This window comes from Phaenicophaeus curvirostris, chromosome 1 (genome assembly GCF_032191515.1).
Source record: "Phaenicophaeus curvirostris isolate KB17595 chromosome 1, BPBGC_Pcur_1.0, whole genome shotgun sequence".
NCBI lineage: Eukaryota > Metazoa > Chordata > Aves > Cuculiformes > Cuculidae > Phaenicophaeus > Phaenicophaeus curvirostris.
In genome coordinates, this window is record NC_091392.1 from 50,717,449 (window position 1) to 50,739,255 (window position 21,807).

A 21,807-nucleotide genomic window follows, 5' to 3' on the forward strand; every position below is an offset into this window, starting at 1 on the left:
CATTTGAAATATGTTGAAAGGAACATGAGTGGAAAATAAAAAGATGGATTGTTAAGCCAGGCATAAATGTAGCAGCTTCAGCAAAACATTCTATGTCGCATTTGCATCATAAGTCCAGACATTATTAAGAAAGATAGCTGTAAGTGAAATATAATTCAATATACTAATGACTATACAGATAAAAAGATATAAACTAATTATTATAATACTATTATAATTTACTACAATTCCCACAGAATTTATGGTTGTTTAAAAAAGCACTTTATTGTTATTACTGTGACTATATATATCAGGGAACTGAATGCTGCTTTTATATATCGAATGATTCCTTTTTTCCATCTTAAGACAGAAATATTTTCCTTTCTTATATTTGTTGTATGCACATGTGCCATTTGTAATTGGCAGGCACAGAGGGAACACTGAACCCTTTACTTGGGCTTAATTTGATAAAGTAACAATAATCATGCATCCCACTGAAGTCTCACATTGCTCCTTAGCTTGTGCTTTCCCTGGGCACCTCTTCAGGACTGCTCTGCCAGTGTGGGAAGACCTTTCTCCCTTGAGGGCTTCTCCTATCTACTCAGTACTCAGGCTGTCTGCTTCAGTGGACTAGCAGCAATTGCTTAACACTTTTCTGGTAGACTAAATACCACCAGGTGTTTCTTATAAGTGGTGCCAGTCTATAACACAGGGACCAGAGCACTGCTTTCTGCTGCTGCTCAGAAGAATTGCTGGAAGATGCAGAACTGTAAGAAACCAAAGCAATCTGTGACTATTGGAGTTTCTGCTTACTCAGTTCTCTTTCACTTCCTTAATAATTCAAGGAATGTGATATTATGATTGCACCTGGCTTAGGCACCTGTCTATAGCCTTAGGCTGTGTGGATCCCAAAGGATGCACCTGCTCATAGTAACTGAAATTATCTGGCAGGAGATCTTACCTTGGCCATACATTTGACATATCCCCTATGCAAATATCTGAAGGAACAGAGGCATAAATTTGCTGGGTGTCAAAAGGAATGTAAATCTTCTAGCCCTATGGCACAGCATATTTTCTGTTGCAGAAATACTACTTGGATGCCTTAATAGACAAAGGTGTGCTTTCCTATGGAATTTAGCAGTGAGTCTAAGCACACATCAGGGCTTTCCTAACAAAGCCTCTGATTCATGGTATGGGTAATGCATCACATACATGACCTGTAACACTGCTGCTGTAACAGCAAGGAAAATTATGATGGGATGTTTCTTCCATACAGCTCTGCTGTCAGGGTGGTCACCTTTCTTCAGTGGGAATTTTTGCATCCACATTGGATCTGGAAGAGCAAATTAGTTCCTAACTGCTGGGATGTGAACCCAGACCTGTTGCTGGAGAAACTAGTAGCTGTATATTTGTACTTAGCACTTTTTGCGGATAGAAGGAAAAAAAGAAAGGCACAAGTTTTGAGGTGCACTCTGTGTGAGTTGAGCTAGGCTTCAGTAATTCAGTCACTGAAAATTTGCCTGCATTGTCTATTCCTAAGGTAATTTGTAGCAAATAAGACAAGTTATAACAATGTCCATTATTTCATAATCTGTGCATTGCATCTCTCCTAAAAATCCACGTTTGCATTATTTCATGTTTTTGCCACTTATTTTGTTTTTTATATCCATGTTCAATTTGCATTCATTAACTCATAGTTTGCTGGTAAGTGTGTTCTTTCTATACATGTTCAAAGAAATTCTTTAATTCAATTTCTCTGTTTCTTCTCATACAGTCTCACAGCCAGATATGCAACTCAGTCTAATCACAGTGGAATTGCAACCAGTCAAAAAAAGGCTTCTAGGTCAGTTAAATATCTCTAATTTATTGCTTGTTAGTGATACTCAAGCAAGTATATGCCCATTGACATTTTATCCTTTGGACATAAACAAACTTTAAACAATGTGTATTTATGTTACACGTGCAAGCTTTGCAGCAATGAGCTTTGCCACGGGAAAGCCTTGTGTGGACTGGAAGGATCTGATTTGTACTTTATATTAGTAATATTCCTGGTTGTCATGTATCCTGCATCTTTGTATCCTGCATGTAATGTATTGGATGTGAAGGATTAGTTGGTGATTTTAGTGCTCTCTACTCTCTGGCCTAAAATCTTACTTCAGTCATGAGCGAAAAGAAGTTTGGGAGTCCATCCCAGTTCCCACTAGCTATTTTGCATGTATTGCAAACACACCTGAGAAGTTGAGTTCACAGAGCCAAGTTCAGGAAGAAGAAAATAGAGCAGAAAAAAATAACCACTCCCAAGACTTCTTCTCTGTCAAAAGTAGCCTGCACACAGTCCCTGCTAATGAGATGTTTTGTTTTGGCAGTGAATTTGACAGAACTGTGTGTAGGAGGTGACCTGTTTCAGATTTCATCAGTACTCTTAATTTATCATTTCCATGAGCACTAAAATCTACAAGCCAGTCTGCAGAAGAAAGAAGCTGAGGTCTAAAGCTTAATCTTGTTTCTAGCTTTTTCTTTTCTTATGTGGGGGATAATTAATGTGCTCATTAATTATACCTTTGCTGTATAGTTCATTGGTGAGAACAATGAACTCTAAATTGCATAATCTGTAATAAAGATTGCATTTTGCAGTATAGTGCACTAACGCAATTTGAGTTGCTGGTGATAGCTTGGAATGAGCTATACCACGGTCCAGTTGCTTTGCATCTGCATTTATAGGTCTTCAGTTTTCCTTATTGCTGATGCTCCTGTCTTGTCCACATTCAACATGTCGGGGTTAACAGTCTTATTGTCTAATACTTTAAATCTGTGGCAGTGTTTCCGAAGCCTGTTCAGAGGTATGTGACTTGTCCCTTATTTGTTATTCTCCTCTTTGCATTTCCTTAGCTGCTTAACCTGATTCTGCAAGAGCAATTTAAAACCCGTATTCAGTTAAAAAAGACAGCAAATGAGGTAAACTGGAAAGTGTGTAGAGCAAATGACCTCATGTATAATGTGCTTACTGTGACAGTTCTCATATTCTGGCATGCAGAATATATGCATAAGTATCTTATATTTTAACAGAACAGATGAGTTTTCAGTGTTGCACATGCCTTCTCATTGCTTTTTTCATTACCTTCGACAAACCATCTCAGGACTCTTACTACCTGTCAAATTAGGGTAATGAGAAGGAGCAAATGGATTTTTAAGTTTGTTTTAGTGCATTCTTCAGGAAACAGAAGGTCACTCGAATTCACAGTTCATGGTAAAGGTTAGCACGTGTACAGCTGCAGAGCAGAGACTAGCAGGGCAGGCTGGCAGCCAGAATGAGCCATAAAAATAACTAATAGATTAGCTCTTTGAGGCTTAAATTTGTAAAGGAGGAAGAGAACATGGAGCTGTTTACATACATTCGCTAATGAAAATAACATTATTTGAACATTACTGTTATACCAGTATAATAAACAAAAAGAGTTTGGAAGAAATCTAATGGTTTTAGTTCTCTGTAACATAGGTTTTTTTCTCCTTCTGATGCTGCTTTTTTTGTAATACAGTGAAACTAAATGAATTTGGTAACTCTGGTATAATTTTTATTGCAACTATTAAAATAATCATACTGTTCCAATGAGTGAGAAACAAGAGAGGTATTCTTCTCCTATGACAAAAACCTCTTGCTGATTTGAGCATTTCATTTTGTCTGTCAGATAACAAAACTGGAAAGGAGTGGGAGTGCCCACAAAGGTGCTGCAGGAAGTTTGAAGTAATCATGTATTAAAGAATATTAAATCAGAGAACAGATTCAGACAGAAAAAAATGCAGGTTTATACACACCAGGGACAACAGAGTCTATGTTTTTTTCCTTAACATAGACACACAGTAAGGTTCAGATGATGGCAGCAAATGCTAACAAATTAACTGTATATTCTACATTATATACTTCTGTCTAAAAGGTATACATGCATCTGTAGCATCTAGCTAAAATATATATTTTCAATATTTTTCATTTAAAATAATAAGGTGGAAGTGCTTTAGCCAATAGCCCTCTGAAATATAACCAAAGATACCTAAAAACCTGGCTTTTATGCTAAACATTTGTGAAACATTTACTAGAGCAAGACATATGAAATATTTCTCAGCTATGTATTGTTGTGGGTCTCTAGTCAATTTCTGTAAAATTTCCTCCTCGAAAGTGACAGATTTAAGTAAAAGTTGATATTGCAATTTCATGGTTTGTTAGGGTGAATCTGTTTTAGCAATGTTAATGGCAAATGCAAAGCATCTTCTTATATGTCTTGTGACTCTAGAAGCATCTTTTTCCCTTTGTTTGTGTAAGGATAAGGTTTTATTTTCATTTGTGGAGTCTAACTAATTTAAATCCTTCTGTTCATTGTTGCTTACATCAAATCATTGTTTTCAGTTGTTGGTATTAAATTCTTGTCTGATAATCTGGATACTGACTCCTCTATATGTTGCATTACACAAAATGAACTGATTTCTGATTATACCATTGCAGGCTTCCTGGACCCTCAAGGGTGCCAGCTGCAGGCAGCAGTACCAAAGTCCAGGGAGCTTCTAATTTAAATCGGAGAAGCCAGAGCTTTAACAGCATTGACAAAAACAAGCCTCCACAATATGCAAACGGAAATGAAAAAGGTAAGTGATTAGAAGTTACTAAGCTGATTCTACATAACATGCAAGAGGAAAAAAATATCAACAAAAAAAATCCATTTACAAGGCTCGAAGAAGTGAATTTAATATTTAGACTTGGTACAGAAGATCTGTGGAGATAGGGCTCTGGATTAAGACTTTTGGCTGATTTGGGATTAAAGTTAAGGACTGAAAACTTTCAAGATGTTATAATTATATTTTATATCTTTTTCATGGAATATCACTGGTTGATATTTCTAAAGTAAAAATGAATCCATATGGCATACCTGTTGTCTTGGGCCGTATTCAAGTCTACTGATACCCAAAGGAAGACTGTCATAATTTTCAGGGGACTGCAGCTGAACCTCTGATGAAGGAGAATAAGAGTATTATATTTACATCAGAATATTACATACATCTGTTCCTTTAGAACCTTACCTGGTGTGTATAGAAGCCTGAATAGAGGATTAGAAATTAAGTCAAATGTTATGAGATTTTGCAGGCATTTTCATTTTTTATTGCCTCCTTTAACTATGAACTTTCATTTTGCAAACAAGCTACGTTCTTTGGGTCCTTCTATTTCTCCTACACTGACACTGTTTTCCTGGAAAATATGCCTCTTTGGGCTTTATCTCAGAAAGAATAATGTAAAAATTCAGCTTTGAGTTGTATAACTAATCCAGCCCCTTCCTCCCCTTCTTTCTCCCTTTGTGTAATGAACAACATTTTATTCATATCTCTGGGTTAGAATGCAGTTGAAAATGATACAATATACATAGTACCCGTTTGCATCCTTGGGGTCTGTGGGAGGAACAAGTATGCAGTGAATGTTCTTCATCTGAGCAACAGGCAGCTGTCCAGATTTTTTTTTTTTTTTTAACAAAATTCTGATGAACACACTTTGCCCCTAGCTGTATCAGAAGATATAAAACCAACCTTTGAATAGTTATTTCTTTATTTTCACTATCAGGACTGAATGTTTTAGACAGTTCTATAGTGGCATTTATTTTGTTAAGGACTTGTTTGTGGCAAGACATCCATCCTAAAACCAGAAAAAGATCAGAGTGGAAACTGAGCAGACACTGTATTATTCACAAATGCGATAGTGAAGTTATGAAGTAGGAGATGTGGCTGCTTGAGTAAAGGTATGTACAGCAGTTTAGGTTGTAGAATTGCTTCATAATGTTGACATAAGTTTGCTACTGAAATATGTGAGTGAGTGAAATGATTTAAGGTGAAACGTGCTTGTCGATACTAATATTCTTAGCTCATTACTTGGAAACTGCCTCATGACTGCTAAAGTTTGCATTGCATTGCAAATTTACGTGGCTTTTTGCATGATGGATTTCTTTACTTTCACATTCTTCACAGCAGAGAATGAGAACCTTGATGTGAATTTTAGTAAAGGCATCACTTGCAAGAGGATAAGGGGTGGCTTTGATTTATATAATCATTCAATTCATGTTATAGGAAACAAAATATAATTTTGCATTACTACAGAGTACTATATTTGAGATATTCCTTTTTGCTCTTTTTTTCTTTCTTTCAAAACAGCAGGACGGATGGAAGAACATTGATTTTACATAAGAATGTAAGCCAAATAGAAGTTTATTTTAGAGTATAAAGCAGAAGTTGATTAGAGAAAATGACTGCTCTGAGTGCAAAGATAACAAAGTGATAATTTTTCTAATACCCTAAAAGAACACATGGAAATCTTTATTTGAATTCACCATGCTATTTCTTTGCCTAAAAAGAAAAACAACTGAACCATGCTATATTTTAAATTAATTATTATAGTGGCTAATTTTTTAATCTGAGAATGAAAGCTCCAAGTAGTTTTTTGATTGTTCTTTTTTAAGTATTTGAGGATATTCTGTGAACTGAGTGTTTTTTGCAGAATTTCTTTAAAACCAAACTACAGCTCTTACAACAGTAATAGTAGTAGTAATAAATAGTAACATAATAGTAATAGTAATTAATAATAACAAACACCTCTTTACAAAATATGTGCCACTATATGTTGAAAAGCTGATTTTTCCTTACTGTGGCACATAATAAACCTTATATCTCAAATTTTGCTTGTGGTGCAGATGATTGAAGCAAGGTAATTTTAACATCTTCCATTGAATGGGTATACAGTCCATACGCTAATTTCTGCAATGTAGATCATATAGTAAATAGCTTGTAATTCTGCAGTAGCGCTGCATAAACTGAAGCAGAAAAAGTAACAACTTGCACTAAGCAAATAGTCATTAGATGCTGAGACCTCCAAACCTCTTCAAGGGCAGACCATTTGTAGGTACATTTTTCTTTGCTGTACACCTTCCTGTATGAGCTATAAGGAGACCTCAGAAAAGATATACAGCATAAGGGATTTTGTTTGTTTGTTGGTTGGTTTGTTTTAAATCCAGTTATATGTAATACTTGAAATCCATTCCTGCATGTCATGGCTTCCAACTCAGTCACAGTGGGAAATGGATAAGTAGTTAGAGTTAAAGGACAGCTGAAGGTGATCAAAAATAAGATGTGATATGGTCCTTTTGTTTAGTATTTCATTATTTAGTATGTCATTAATGTTATCTCCTTTGAATGTTGCTTAGGGAATAGCTCACGCAGTAAGAAGCTTAGCTCCCCTGAGTGTATCCACGTTTTCTCTTTACTGAGTGCAGCCCAGTTTTCACCCATACCCAACACATTGCTGTGATGCAGGTAATTTTATGCAGCCGTGGTTAAGTCAGGAACACAGAATGCATCAAAAATGTAAACATCTCATTAGCTGAAACTCATCTGTATATCTTATAAATGGATTTCAAAGAACACATCTGTTTTCCAGGTCACCTCACATCTATCTAAGTCTGACTTGATATAATAAAGATGAAAATAAAACTATGAAAATGAAGCTATTTAAATAAAGTAATTATTGATATTGCTGGTAAGGTGGATACCTGTGGCATTTTGGGACCGGCAAAGAAATAACGCTCTAATTCAAGTCAAATTTTAAAAACAAATATTTACACTTTAGAGCTTAGAAACACTGTCTGAACGTTGATAAGAGTTTCTGTATCATGGGGTTTAATTGCCTACTTTTCAATATAATTTAATAATATAAAATGGTGTATATAGTTTGTCCAAATTCAGTTTCAACAATATTTGGTTAATTTGCCCATACCAACTCTGAGTAACTTTGTCCTGAAACTCCATTGTCCAATGGATGCAAATTATTGTTCCTCTGTGACCAGTATGTACATCTATAGCCAATTTGTTTCTTCTGGTGTCAGTATTTTGACAATTGTCCCTGGTGCTGTTCTCCTCCTGTCCTGGAAAAGGGTAGCTGCTTTCTCATGGGCAGCTGGAAAGAGACAGTTGAGCAAGCTGAATTCTTTTAATCTCACCCGACACCGCCCATTCCTCCAAACATCTTTATAGTAATTCCTTGCAGCTCTTCTATTTTCTAGTAACCTTCTTTATCGTGAGTGACTAGAACTGGATACTTTGATCTGGGCACCTCTGTGCTACAGGCTGTATAGATTATCAGTACCTAATAGTGCTGCAGTGGGGGACCTGTTGTCACAGAGGTCCTGTCTTCTCCAGCAGCATTGAACACAGCAAAGGTCACAGATGGGAATACAGAAAAGGGTGGTTATATACTAGGCCCAAGTTTAACCCCTCACGCATCCTTTATTTGTGCAACTGTTTCTGAAAACCAGATTTGAAAACATCCATTTGTTTGTCATGGTCTTGCTGGGTTCTGGCAGGAATAACAAGCTGATTAGGCATTTCAGCGATAAGGGTATTATCCCCTAAACAGACGATGATCTATTTGCAAAATTTAATTTTAAAATATGAAATCCTTGTCTTAGGTTGGATTCACTCTGTTTTAAAATCACCACAAGGTGGGGACAGATTTCATATAATGAACAGCTAAAGCTAAGACCCAACTGAATGTGCAGAAAATAATTAAAGCGATGTTCAGGTTCAAGTTGTACATTTGGGCTGAAAGGAAATAAATCTTTTTATTCCACATCTTTAAACATATAGACAGACCTAATATTTCTTGAGAGTATGCAGTCCAGATTCTTTACAGAAACATTAAGGATACATTTAGAATTGAAGATTAAAGGCAAGTTAAAGTTCTCTGTAACTCTTGATGCTATTTAGTTTGTGGCGTAGGGATCAAATATCAAATAAATATCAGTGATTCCAGGAACCTATGGGTATTTTTGCTATATATGTGGCAGAACTAGCTGTTGATGAAGCAGTAAATACTCTTCTTTTTACAGTTTCACTCTGCAATGAGTTTAATATTATATTGCAGGAAATATGTCAAGGCATACATTCTTATTCTTGATCAGAACACTTTTTTTTAAAAAAAAAAATAGTAAAGCTGACAGCCTAGAGCCATACAAATGTAACAGAATTAATACTACAGAGCGTAGTGGCATCCCACTGTTCCCAGGTTGTTACATGTATTCTGCATATTCATACGGTGAGTTTTTCTTCTGCAAAACTATTGGGATAGCTAAAGACCTCAGTCCTCCCGTGTAATTAAGGCAGACTTAGTGCAAGGCAAGATGTGTGCAAGAATGTCCTTGTGCACACCCAGTCCTGGGCTATCAGCCACAGAGCTGGTCCAGGATTGGAGGCTCACAAAAAAAAAAACAATGGAGGCCAAGACGCAATCCCTGCCTTGCTCGCAAGGGAAGTATCAGCTCTGCAGCTGCCCACCAAAGCTGTTTCATATGCATGATGCTACCTGGAGTTGGACAGTAAGCAGAGTCCCAGAAAGTGCTCTGAGGCAACTCTTACCAGTTAATGTTTTCTTGCCTTATTGCTGTATGCAGCAGAGATGCTTGAACCTGGCGTGGAGGTGGACTGAGCAAATTTGTCACTGTGGTGTTTGCATATCAGGCTGAGGAACACACAAAAAATCTCTAGGCAGATAGAATTATACAGCTTCTGTTAAAAGTGATTGGCCTGCCAAGGTACAGTTGTTAATAGTGTTAAGCAAGTAAAAGCTGTTACATTTCTACTATGTTGGTTTTTTCACTTTATATTTTTTTTTTTAGTATTTTTAAACTAGAACTTCTTACATGCTATTCAAAGAAGTACATTTTGCTATGTTTGCATTCTCGTTAAAGAAAAAACAGCTCTCCTTTCAGGGTGCTCCAAATCCTCTCTTTCCTTTGTGTATTAATGGCCTTGAGATTTCCAAGTGGCTAGTCTAATCCATGCTAGGCCCTTAGGGCTGAAACTGCAAAAATTAAAATGACCCATAACTTCAAACTCTGTGCTGAAAGGACATATGTCTTCAGTGTCGTCTTCTACTATATTATTCAGACAGAGAGGTCCCAAGGCATGACTGGTTTCGTGTGTGTATGTAACACATCAAGCACTCTTTTTTTGGAGTGGACTACATTTGTATTGCTTGTTTAAGGCTTTCTTGTCATACGGAATTTGATATGCTATAGGCAGGCTTACACCTAGTTCACCTCTAGTGCTGAGACTGAGTAGCAAGATAGATACACTGAGAGAAGTACCACATATTTGACTGCCATTACTATTTCATTTCTCTGGTGCCCCAGAATAATAAGGTTTAGATGCTCAGATCTAAACTTCATATAGAAGATTTTAACCCTTTCATGCACTGCTATGGTTTTCTTAATAAGGCTAGATGACTCTTGAAAGTCATGGTTGTCAATTGTCAGTTAGCATCTGCCCCTCAGATGTGTCAACTACACCACTCAGCTTGGTGTTTTCTGCAAATTTAAAGTGGACTAGATCCCACTGACTGTGTTATTGATGGAGATACTAAACAGTAGTGGTCCTAATAGAGAGTCCCGAGGGACATCAGCTGTCACCAATGTCCATTGGGACAGTGAGCTGTTGGCCACTACTCTCTGGACGTGACCATCCAACTGATTCCTCATCCACCATATCTCTCCAATTTAGAGTGAAGGGTGTCATGGACTGTGTCAAAGGGCTTATAGATGTCATCTATAAATCTTCTGTAGTCCACTGATGTAGTCACTCCATCCACTAGGTGGCCACTAGGCTGATCAGGCAGGACTTGCCCTTGGTGAAGCCATGCTGGCTGTCTGAAATCACCTCCCTGTCCTTCATGTGCCTTATCATAACTTCTAAGAGGATCTGTTCCATGATCTTCCTCAGCACAGAGGTGAGGATGACGTGTCACTAGTTCTGAGAGTCCTCCTTTCTGCCCTTTTTGGTCATGAACCTTAATTTCTCTTACAGTGTGAGGGGCCCTACTTCTCCAGTTCCCATGTTGTGGTCTACCCATTCAAGATGTGTTGGAAGGGAGATTGCCAGTGAAGACTGAGGCAAAAAGGCTGTTGCCTTTTTGCGTACCTCTCATCAGTTGTTACCAGTTTACAAGTCTTGCCTATCAGGGCATTATGCTTTTATTGACCTTCCTTTCCTGGCTGACATACCAATAGAAGCCCTTCTTTGCATCCCTTGCCAGGTTCAGATCCAGCTGCACCTTGGCCTTCCTGACCCCATCTCTATAGAACTGGGCAGCATTTTTATACTATTCCCAGGATACCTGTCCCTTTTCCTACTGCCTATGCATTTCCTTCTTGCCTTTAGATTGACCATCATGTTTTGACTCAGCCTTGCCAGTCTCTTGCCTTCCTTTCCTGATTTCTTACACCTGGGGATCGAGAGCTCTTGCCTCTATGGAAAGCATCCTTAAAGGTCTTCCAGTTCTGTTCTGCTTCCTTCTCCCCAAGGGCAGTTTTCCAGGAGGTCCTATTGACTAACTCCTTAAAGAGCTGGAAGTTTGCTTTCCTAAAATTCAGGATCCTGATTTTACTCTTCACCTCACCCATATCCCTTAGGACTGTGAACTCCACCAGTGCATGATCACTGCAGCCCTGGCTGCCTCCAATCTTGATATCGCCTATTAGCTCACCTGCTTTTGTGACCATCAGGTGCAGCATTACATCCCCTCTAGTAGTGCTGTCTATTACCTGGCTTAAAAAGTTATCCTCAATGTACTCCAGGGTTTCCTTCAGCTCACCTTGGTACTTTTCTAGCAGATGTTGGAGTGACTGAAGCCCCCAAGCAAGATGAAAGCCTGCGAGCACAATGCCTCCTGTAGCATAAGGTGGCCCGTAGTAGATATCAACCACGTGATTCCCTTTATTGTCGTTGTTTCTGATTATGATTTATTAAAGATTAAATTGGAAGGTTTAATTTGTATAATGACATGGTTACAAGAAAGGTGTATCCAAGGCTTTCTTGAGCTGATAGAAGTATTGCACAACATTGTGATGGCGGTAAGTGGAAGGCATTTTTTATTAGCATCCCTCATGTTCCATGCAGGTGTTAGTTTTGTTTATTATAAATCACATATAATTGTGTTTTAAATACCAGAGGAGCATGATATCAGCTTCAAGTAGGAGATGGGAGAATAACTCTACCATTTTGGGTTTTTCTGGTTTTTTTTTTAAGCAGATTCACCAAAAGGCCCTCACCCATGTGCAGGCATGAATGGAAATGTGCAGCATCCCACCAGCACTGGGCAGCAGCAGGTCTCTGCCATACCCTCTCCAAGTGCCAGCAAGCCTTGGCGCAGCAAATCCATGAATGTCAAACACAGCGCAACCTCTACCATGCTCTCTGTGAAGCAGCCTAGTCCCGCAACCTCCCCTACTCCATCTTCAGACAGGCTCAAACCACCCCCTTCTGAAGTCGTGAAGCCCCCTTCATCTGGACAAAAATCTATGCTGGAAAAATTCAAGCTGGTTAATGCTAGGACTGCTCTGAGACCTCCTTTGTCACTGAGCTCAGGACCCAGTGACAGTGGCAGAGAAGATGATACCTTTTCAGAGTGTGGTGAAATTGATGTCTTAAGTGGTGGGGTGAACAGTGGCGGCTCCACAAGTAGCAGTCCTAAAGTATCACCGAAGTTAACCCCTCCAAAAGCTGGAAGCAAAAATCTCAGCAATAAAAAGTCTTTGCTACAGCCAAAGGACAAAGAGGAAAAGAACAGGGACAAAAACAAAGTTTGCACTGAAAAGACAGTCAAGGAAGAGAAGGACCAGGCCACTGAAACGTCTACCAAGAAGAGCTCAAAAATTGCAAGCTTAATCCCAAAGGGGAGCAAAACGACAGCAGCCAAGAAGGAAAGTTTAATACCTTCTTCTAGTGGGATCCCAAAACCTGGATCAAAGGTTCCAACAGCAAAGCAGAGCACTCCATCCACGTGCATGGGAAGTAAGGAGGTTGAAAAAGTGAGGACTACGAAAGGAAACCAGTCCCAACCAACAACAAAATCACAGCTTAATGAGAAGGCTGCTTCTTCCTCTGGTCTTGCTTCTTCTGAAGGGAAAGAACCAAGTGCAGCTTTCACCTCGGGATCCTCCACGGCTCTATCAGCATCAATGGCTGCAAGTAGCAGCCAAAGCACGGGAAATGGTGTCGTCCAGCTTCCTCAGCAACAGCAATACAGTCACCCCAACACTGCCACAGTAGCTCCTTTCATTTATAGGTAAGATCACCTTGGGAAGTTGGTTTTGTGTTACCGTTGAGGAAAGAGAGCTAAAACAGCTTGAGGAATGGTGGATTACACTGTTATGATTCTTATCTCCCAATTTCTGTCAAAGCATCATGCATGTTTTCATAATATTATTTTTTAATTAATGTTACCCTATGAACAATTTCTTCCAAGAACTCTGAGTCTCTACCTTGTAGAAAAGCAATCTACTGCAAATATTTGCCATGTAAAATGCAGGGTGTTTTGATTAGAAATACAGATCACATGATACATTCCCTGTGCTGCTTTTGAAAGGTCATGGCTGAGTCAGGTTTCTAGTGCGAATATTCTTGTTTGTTGAGTTTAAGAAACTTAACATTTATTTGCTCACCTTCAATAATATTTGCTCAAAATGCACTGTTCTCTTAAAAAATTCTAAAATAAACTGCTGATGTTTTCAGAGTATGTAAAATTACTGGTGGGATATTAGAGGAAAATCCATACATAAACTTTTGCAAGTATTCAAAAATGCTTCAACATTTTGGGTGGAGACAAAAGGTTGGTGTTTGTAGGTCGTCTTCCTGTTCAGTTTCATGTATTAACTAGGTACAGATTAACTCCATGGAGGCAGTTAATTTTTACAGGTGATATAAACTATTCTGGTGGCCAAGGGTCTGGAACAGAGAAATGAGCAGTTAAACTTATCAACCTCTGTCTGAATTTATTTTGCTATATGATAGAGCAATTGAAGAAGCTGAGAGGCTTCATTGTTGTACAGCTTAGAAGACAGAGTAAGTGTAGAAAGACTGCCAGGCTGATTTGATTAATCATTTCACATGTCAGTTGTCGGAGTGCTTTAGCTGCAGTTGTGGGTAAATTTAACATCTGATAAAATGATAAAATACACTATTAAGCAAAATATACCAGCAGGTTTTGTTAGTAAGTAGTACTATAGATAATCTTAGATAAGAATTAAAGAGGCATTGAAGTAGGCTGTGGGGGAGTAAATATATTACACACAACTAAACACAGCTTCAGAAACAGTCTAGACGAGTGATAAGCTGTTTAGTTAATTCTGAACAAAAGGAGTTAAAAAATTGTATGGGAGGAGAAAAAGGCATAGTATAAGTTAATTTTATTCTAATATGCTGTGGGTAGCCTCTTGAGTTTCACTTAAATGTGTTGCTGGATGTGCTTAATGTGCATGTTTCTTTACAATTATCTGTAATAACCTCAGTGATACAGATGTTTTGCAGCATGGTACGTAGGATGGTCTACAAATAAGTTTGTGTCTTTCTGTAAGGAGAGAGAAAAAGAAGCTATGCTTTGCCTTCAGATGCATGTGCTGCTTAATTGCAATTTTATCACATATTGATGACATTTCATTGCATGGTGGGGATATCTTATCATTCTTTTAAGCTTCACCAAGAAGAAAAATGTATTTTGAATTTTAAAGGGTGGTAGAAGCATGCATCTTCCAGTAAAATTTGGTATTAATAACTGTCTGTTTGCTTCAAACAAACAGCAAAGGAGACTGTATTTGAAGTTAAATCTTGCATGAAAATAAAATTCTCAGAGCCGGGGTCTGATCTCAGGATGCCATAAACCCCGAGTAATAGACCAAGTTTCATGAGGTTACTTCAATGTCTGTCTCTGTAATTTAGAGCAGAATCTGACCCCAAAAATACACAGTTTCTCAAATTCTCAAGGGCTTTGTAATAGTACACAATGATTTCATAGAGGAATATAAATATGCGTAACCAAGGATAATATATCCACGTTTCCAAAGTCAGCACATTGGGGTGTTTTTTTGTGAACATATGGCAAGCGGAAGTGTTTATGAAGCAGGGGTACTGTATTTACACTTTCTTGCTCTTAAACATAACTGTCTTCTGAGCAATCACCACAATTTATACACAGTTTTTCAGGTGTGCTTGTTAGCTGCTAGAACAGCTGTATAGGTCAGTTAATTAACAATAGTTACCATTCAGATTTGGTTTTTTACAGCAACAAGGAATATCTAGGCTCTGTACATTTGCACTGCATTCCTTGTAAGAATCACAGAATCACTAGGTTGGAAAGGACCCATGGGATCATCAAGTCCAACCATTCCTATCAATCCCTAAACCATGCCCCTCAGCACCCCATCCTCCTGTCTTTTAAACACCTTCAGGGATGGCGACTCAACCACCTCCCTGGGCAGCCTGTTCCAGTGCCCAATGACCCTTTCCATGAAAAATTTTTTTCTGATGTCAAGCCTGAACCTCCCCTGGCAGAGCTTGAGGCCATTCCCTCTCGTCCCTGTCACTTGGGAGAAGAGGCCAGCTTCCTCCTCTCTACAACCTCCTTTCAGGTAGTTGTAGAGAGCAATGAGGTCTCCCCTCAGCCTCCTCTTCTCAAGGCTAAACAACCCCAGCTCTCTCAGCCACTGGTAAGAATGTAAGAAGTTACATTTTATCCAGAAAACTGCAGACTACTGCACTGTACTACAATAAACTACTATGTTGAGTTTAGGCTGTTAACCCAAGGATATGTTGGCTAGTGTTTTTTCTGGTTTATTGCCGATACCTGAAGTTACCATGTATTTTGCGATGTTTGATTATTGCCCAGGAGGATATTACTGTAGATTTGTGAGTAAAAAAAAGTATTCTGAAGAGTTGCTTTGAGGACAGCATTTATTTTGCTTAAGCAGAGAATGCAATTCTATAACATGTATCAACATGTTTTCAGGGAGTTATATATTAATGGACAGTAGACAGAAAATACTGTTTCACTAGGAGGTTCTGAAATTATATATGGCACTATTCAGCTTTGCACTCTTGGTGCTTTGTCCTGTCTGTTATCACATTGTATTTTTACACTTCTTAAATGTCATGGCATGGAAATTCATATGGGATTATTACTTCCTTCAAAGATTAGCAGCAACTGTCAGAGTTGCATTTGAGATAATCTAAATGGGTATAATTTAAATTCTTCTATCCTCCTGAGAAAGTGATTATTTATTTTCAAATGTGGTCGTGAATGTATTATTTACAGCCCCTTATGTGTCCCCTCTGAAGTTGACTGCAGGGTCCAACTGATGTAAGAAAGGCTGAAGAAGGTGTAATTTAGTTGCTAGAAAGCTTGATAAGAGAGGTATAGCAGGAAAGACAACTAAAAGAAAGGTGTAAGAGACTGTATAATTATTTAAAGTGTATCAGCCACTACTTTAAATTACACATTCTTCTACAGAGCCAGAGTTGGAGGAGTATGGAAATTGCCATAGTCCCTTAGACTCATATTGAAATTTGCCATAGAATTTAGTTATCTTCCTAGCAGTGCTTAAATTTCAGACAGAGCAGAGCAACCGAGAAGTTTAGTGCTTACTAGCTTACAGCAAAAACAAGAAAAGAGGCATCAATGAAAAAAAGAGTTGTCTGGATTGTTCTCCTTAAGAGACCTTCATTGCTCAGTATTTAGAGTTCTTGGCTTTCGTACACATTGCTCGAAAGTGTAATGTAACCTATAATTCCAAGCACTTTCTGCACAGAGAAAAGCCTGTTGCATGCAATCACTGATAAGTTTGTCTTATTTCCATAAAAAGGGAAACATAACTAGTAGCCCCAGGAGTAAAACTAGTGTTGCCTCACTCCTTGGGCCAAATCCTTTGTTGATGTAAATCATCATAACACTACATAAAGTATGTGATGAATTGACAATTAACATTTGCTGTGAATTTGCTCAAACAGTAAAGGAATATTTCAACAGGAGAGCACTGAGTTATAACTGGACACGTGTACTGCCGTTTAGGGTTTTTATTTACTCCTTCAGAAACAGCTGTACAAGCTTAGTGGTCTCTTTTCCATGGCTGGATTATAGAATTTGAAATGTCTAAACTCCAGGGGCTATGGTGCTCAGGAATTGCTTATGGCTTTAAATGCTGAGAATATAGAAACTGCTGCAGGGAATTAGCTGACCACTCATCATCCTGAGCTGCACTTCTGTGTTCTGTACATTGCTTACATTTCAATTCTTCGGCAAAATTTTTAGTTTAATGATAACATCTGGAAGAAGTTTCAGCACTGTCTGAATTGAGACCTTGGAGAGATACTCTTTCAGTGTCAATGCTGGACTTGAAAAAAACAGTTTAGCACTCCTTTTGTCCCTAAACAGTAAGAAACTGTTGACTTCAGCTACCTAGTAGGTTAGTGTAGAGAGGACAGGCCAGACATATGCGCATTACAGCAGGGGAAATGCTAGTTTAAAATAAAAATATTTTTACCTTATGAGTGGTGAAACACTGGAGCACACTTCCCAGAGAAGTTGTGGAAGCTCTGTTCTTAGACATGTTCAGAACTCGACCAAATGAGGCCCTCAACAGCTTAATGTTACCAGACCTGCTTTGAGCAGGTCATTGGACCAGACGGCATCTAGAACATCTTTCTGATCTAAATTATTTGTTCACTAGGTAGAGGCAGCAAAAGGAAATATCAGTGTAATAAATAAACAAACATGTACTAAAATCTTCTCCGTATCTCTTTCCTAGATGGTGATTGAAGCAATTCTAGTAATAGAGAATAGCTTCAAGGGTGCATGAGAAGTGCAGAGCTGTGACAGATGGGAAGGAGCATATAATCTGGTTGCACCTCTGGAGGCACAGTAATTCAATTCCAGCTGCCTGTTCAGGATGTTTTTATACTGACTTAGGGAAAAAATTAAACAACTCTTCAAGGATCCTGCAAACACAGCATCTGCAGTGTTTGCTGAAGCCATATTTATGTCCAGCTTTAATGGCTGTGGAGTAAAAATTAAGTTTTCAGTAAATGACATTCTATCAGTTAATTGTGTTTTGTTAATAATAGATTGTTCTGCAAGACATACTGCAACTCTGTCTTTAAAAAATATGGTAATTCAAAGTTATACTGTGGTGCTTTATTGATTTCCTTTATTTATGTTACTGTTGCGAAAATGCAGAAGGTCACCACTAAAATTTTGAAGTCATAGGTAGCACTAAACATTGCCACTCACCAACTTTACTTATGACAAAAACACAGTGTTAAAAAAAAAAATCCTCCCATTTACTCATGCTTAATTTTGAAGTAATTGTGCAAGAAAAGTTTCCAGTGTAGAGGTGTTGACTTAAGAGATAGGAAGGACGATAATAAGCAAAGAAGTCATTATAAACACATACTTGATTAATGCTTAGTTAAACCAGTAGCTTAATGATTCAGTTGTTTGCTATTTATGATCTGAAGTTATTCTTTTAAATTGCCTTACAGTCAAGTGTGTCCTTGTTCCTTTGGCTAAAAGGAAAAATTGGGATAAAGGACCACCAAGGATACTCTCTTCAGTCTTTTGTCACTGGCAAAAATATTAACCCTTTTCATAAACCAATTAAACTTTGTTATTCCCTGCTAATGGGAAGATTCCTCCAGAGAATGACTCATCTCATTGTTAGAAATTGTTTACAACCCACATGGTGAGATGGCATCCAATTATTACTTTACCAGTGTTGTCCTTTAATTTATAAGGTTGTTTTTCTTCTTTTGATGCCTCTCTTTAAAATATCTGAGGGAATAATCCCATCTCCTTCCTTCTTTTTGGCAAGACTATACCAAATCTTCTCTTTTCTTTCCTTTTGGAAAGGCTTCTTCTTCCCCATGATCATCCTATTAGCCTTTCTCTGCAGCTGTTCTCAATTTAGCTCGCATGTCTTGAACATGGGTGATCAAACTGTTCTTATTCCAGATGTAATCCTGCCAGTCTGTTATACTGACAGTGATACATATTCAAGACAGCTGCACCTCGGAATGATGCTGGAAAAAAAACCAGCATATTCATCTGATATCGCTTGTAATGTCAAGTAAAGACCAAACAAGTCTTTGATAATATCTGTGTTTATCAAAGGTTGGCTATTTTGTTAGAGACAGGAAATGACTGTGTTAAAAACAGCTTATTAAGTAGTGTTCCAAACTCTGTTCTTAATTACTCCTGTACAGGCTCATTTTAATCAAACTGAATGAGCTTGTGCAGGTGTGATTGAGAGCAGAATTTGTCCCGTTAAGTGAGCTTGATGCTCTTACAAATAGGTAGCACATAACTTAGCAGGCTGGAAATAAATATATTCTCTGATTGCTATGATTAAAGTAGAAAACAGATTGTCCTGTTTTCATGACGGTTACCTAAGTTAACCTGTGCTGCAGATGCACAGCACTGGAAGAATTGTCAACACATTTGCTTTGACTAAACTGAAATTCTTTTCACTTTTCTTGATATCAAGAGAGATGCAAGAATTCAATTTTTTCTAAGGCAGTGGGCTGGGAATGGGTAGAGGATAGAGGGCCATTCATTAAGGCCAATGCATAAGGTTAAGTAGAAGATCTTTTAGTTTGCTGTTAGTTTGCCTTGGGATTGATCTCTGCTGCAGTCCTGCAGAGATTATTTAAGTCATTCATAGGATTAACGTGTCCCACAGAAAGAATTAAAAGCCAGGAGTATAGCCAAAGAGAAATTTCACAATTTTACCTGTCTTTTTTTTTTTTAAATAGAATGGCTGAGCTAAGCAAAGAGGAATCTACATGCTTGGTCCGATGCATCACAACTTGTGACAACCCTAGAACAAAGCAACCTGAAATGTTAGGCTCCTATTTATACTGGGACCTCCTTGTTCCCCAAGAGCTGAAGGTCCTAGAACATTTTGCTGGGAAGCGTTTCACCCCTAGACCACTCTCAGCCTGCCTGAGCTAAGCTCAACTCCAGAAAAAAAAAAAAAAAAAAAGCAAGCACCAAAAGGCAGGGCTGCTGCGGAAGGGCTGGCAGCTAGGAACCCAGGGGAGACCTGGAGGGAGAAGGGCTATTGGTGAGGATCCTGTCCTCAGGTTCCTCCTTTGGGTACCTTCATCATGGCTTCCCAAGGACTAGGCAGTTACCTTTTGGCCCATCACTTCTACAATAAATAACCAGTTCTTTTCAAGTAAGCTGAACAAACTGCTACAAAAGCCATAGTCCTCTGTGGGATTTCTGTTGTTGCCTCAGATAATTAGAATCATTGATGTTTTCTCCAAGTTAAACATAAAAATGCTGAATGAAGTCTGTGTAGCAGTTCCTTTGTTACTTGTTTTGATAACAATTCAAGTTTATTTTATATTATATTTAAATTTCCAAGTTTCAATTAAGATAAAGGGACATCTCGTGCTTCTTAGATCTGTTATTTCAGGCTGCCTAGAAATTTAAGAAAACTGCATCACATTTACATATGGTTTGTATTTCTTTGGTTTTCTTTCTACAAATTAAATCAAACTTTTTTTTAATTATGAGTGTTATAGGATCTTTACTATTCAGTATTTTTACTTTAACGCTTAGATTCTAATGCCATTTTATGTCCCAGAAACAGGATTTTGTGCTGCAGTTATTCTTACCAATCAGATTCTAAAATTTGGAATGGAAATCTTTACAAATATTCCTTCTCACAGTGTCTTTCAACTTGTCTTCCTGCATTTAGCTGCATCAGGTTTTTGGAAATGGGAAAAAAACCAATAAAACACTCAATAATGGAAATGTGCTTTATTGGTATTTGGTATATCTCCAGAAGTTTTGATGCGACTTGTGCAAGCAAGTTGTGAAAAAGTGAAAACTTGTGTTAAATGTTATTTTAAGTAAATAGATTCACTCATCCTGCTGAAGTTTCCTTAGTTGTTGTAAATCACTGACTGATTTTTCATACTTTTGGAGGAAGATCCCAGTCCTTTTAACATAAGTATCCATGTTCCCGTAAAGTCAATAATGAGTTATGTCTTTGTCTGTATTGATTTTATAGGCAATAGTCACTGCCAGAGAAGAGTCTAGATTACTGAAGTCCTATTTTACCTGTTCCCATTCTTTAGATGAAGAATCAAAGCAGATGTTGGGTAGTGGTGACTGATGGCAATCTAAAGCACTTAATCTTGTTCTGATGACAGATATCCTAATAAAAAGGAATAGATCCTTTCTGTCTTCTCTTAGAACATAGCTCAAATATAAGGCTATTCGTTACTCAGGGAAGGGTTTATATCACACTTCTGTGTTGATCATAGAATCATAGATTGGAAAAGACCTTTGAGATCATCAATTCCAACCGTACCTGACCACTACTAAATCCTATCCTTAAGCACTTCATCTACCCGTCTTTTATATACCTCTAGGGATGGTGACTCAACCACCTCTCTGGACAGCCTGTTCTAGTGCTTGATAACCCTTTCAGTGAAGAAGTCTTTCCTAATGTTCAGTCTGAACCTCCCCTGGTGCAGCTTGAGGCCATTTCGTCTCATCCTATAACCTGTCACTTGGTCAAAGAGACAAACATCCATCTCTCTACCTCCTTGCAGAGGAGGTAACTCTGTACCTCTGTACCTCCTCTACAACTACCTCCTTGCAGGTAGTTGTAGAGAGCAATAAGGTCTCCCGTCAGCCTTCTCTTCTCTAGGCTAAACAACCCCAGTTCCTTCAGCCACTCCTGAGACTTGTTCTCCAGCCCCTTCCTGAGCTTTGTCACTCTTCTCTGAACATGCTTCAGGGCCTCAGTGTCTTTCTTGTAGTGAGGAGCCCAAAACTGAACATAGGATTCAAGGTGCTGCCTCATCAGTGCTGAGTACAGGGTCAGAATCTCTTCCCTGGACCTGCTGGCCACACTGTTTCTGATACAGGCCAAGATGCCACTGGCCTTCTTGGCCACCTGGGCACACTGC

General features: G+C 38.3%; 1 protein-coding gene across 10 annotated transcripts in view; it reads left to right on the forward strand.

Annotated features, from left to right (window-relative positions):
* The window catches only part of NAV3 (neuron navigator 3), a 563,826-nt gene that overhangs the window by 410,838 nt on the left and 131,181 nt on the right, over window positions 1–21,807 (forward strand). For 8 of the 10 annotated variants that reach the window (XM_069858034.1, XM_069858023.1, XM_069858043.1 and 5 more), the window contains 3 exons: window positions 1,754–1,822; window positions 4,475–4,614; window positions 12,082–13,120. In XM_069858034.1, the coding sequence (XP_069714135.1) occupies window positions 1,754–1,822; window positions 4,475–4,614; window positions 12,082–13,120 (1,248 nt within the window). The remainder of the gene's footprint in view (window positions 1–1,753; window positions 1,823–4,474; window positions 4,615–12,081; window positions 13,121–21,807) is intronic. The other 2 variants (XM_069857991.1, XM_069858012.1) reach the window with 2 other exon arrangements.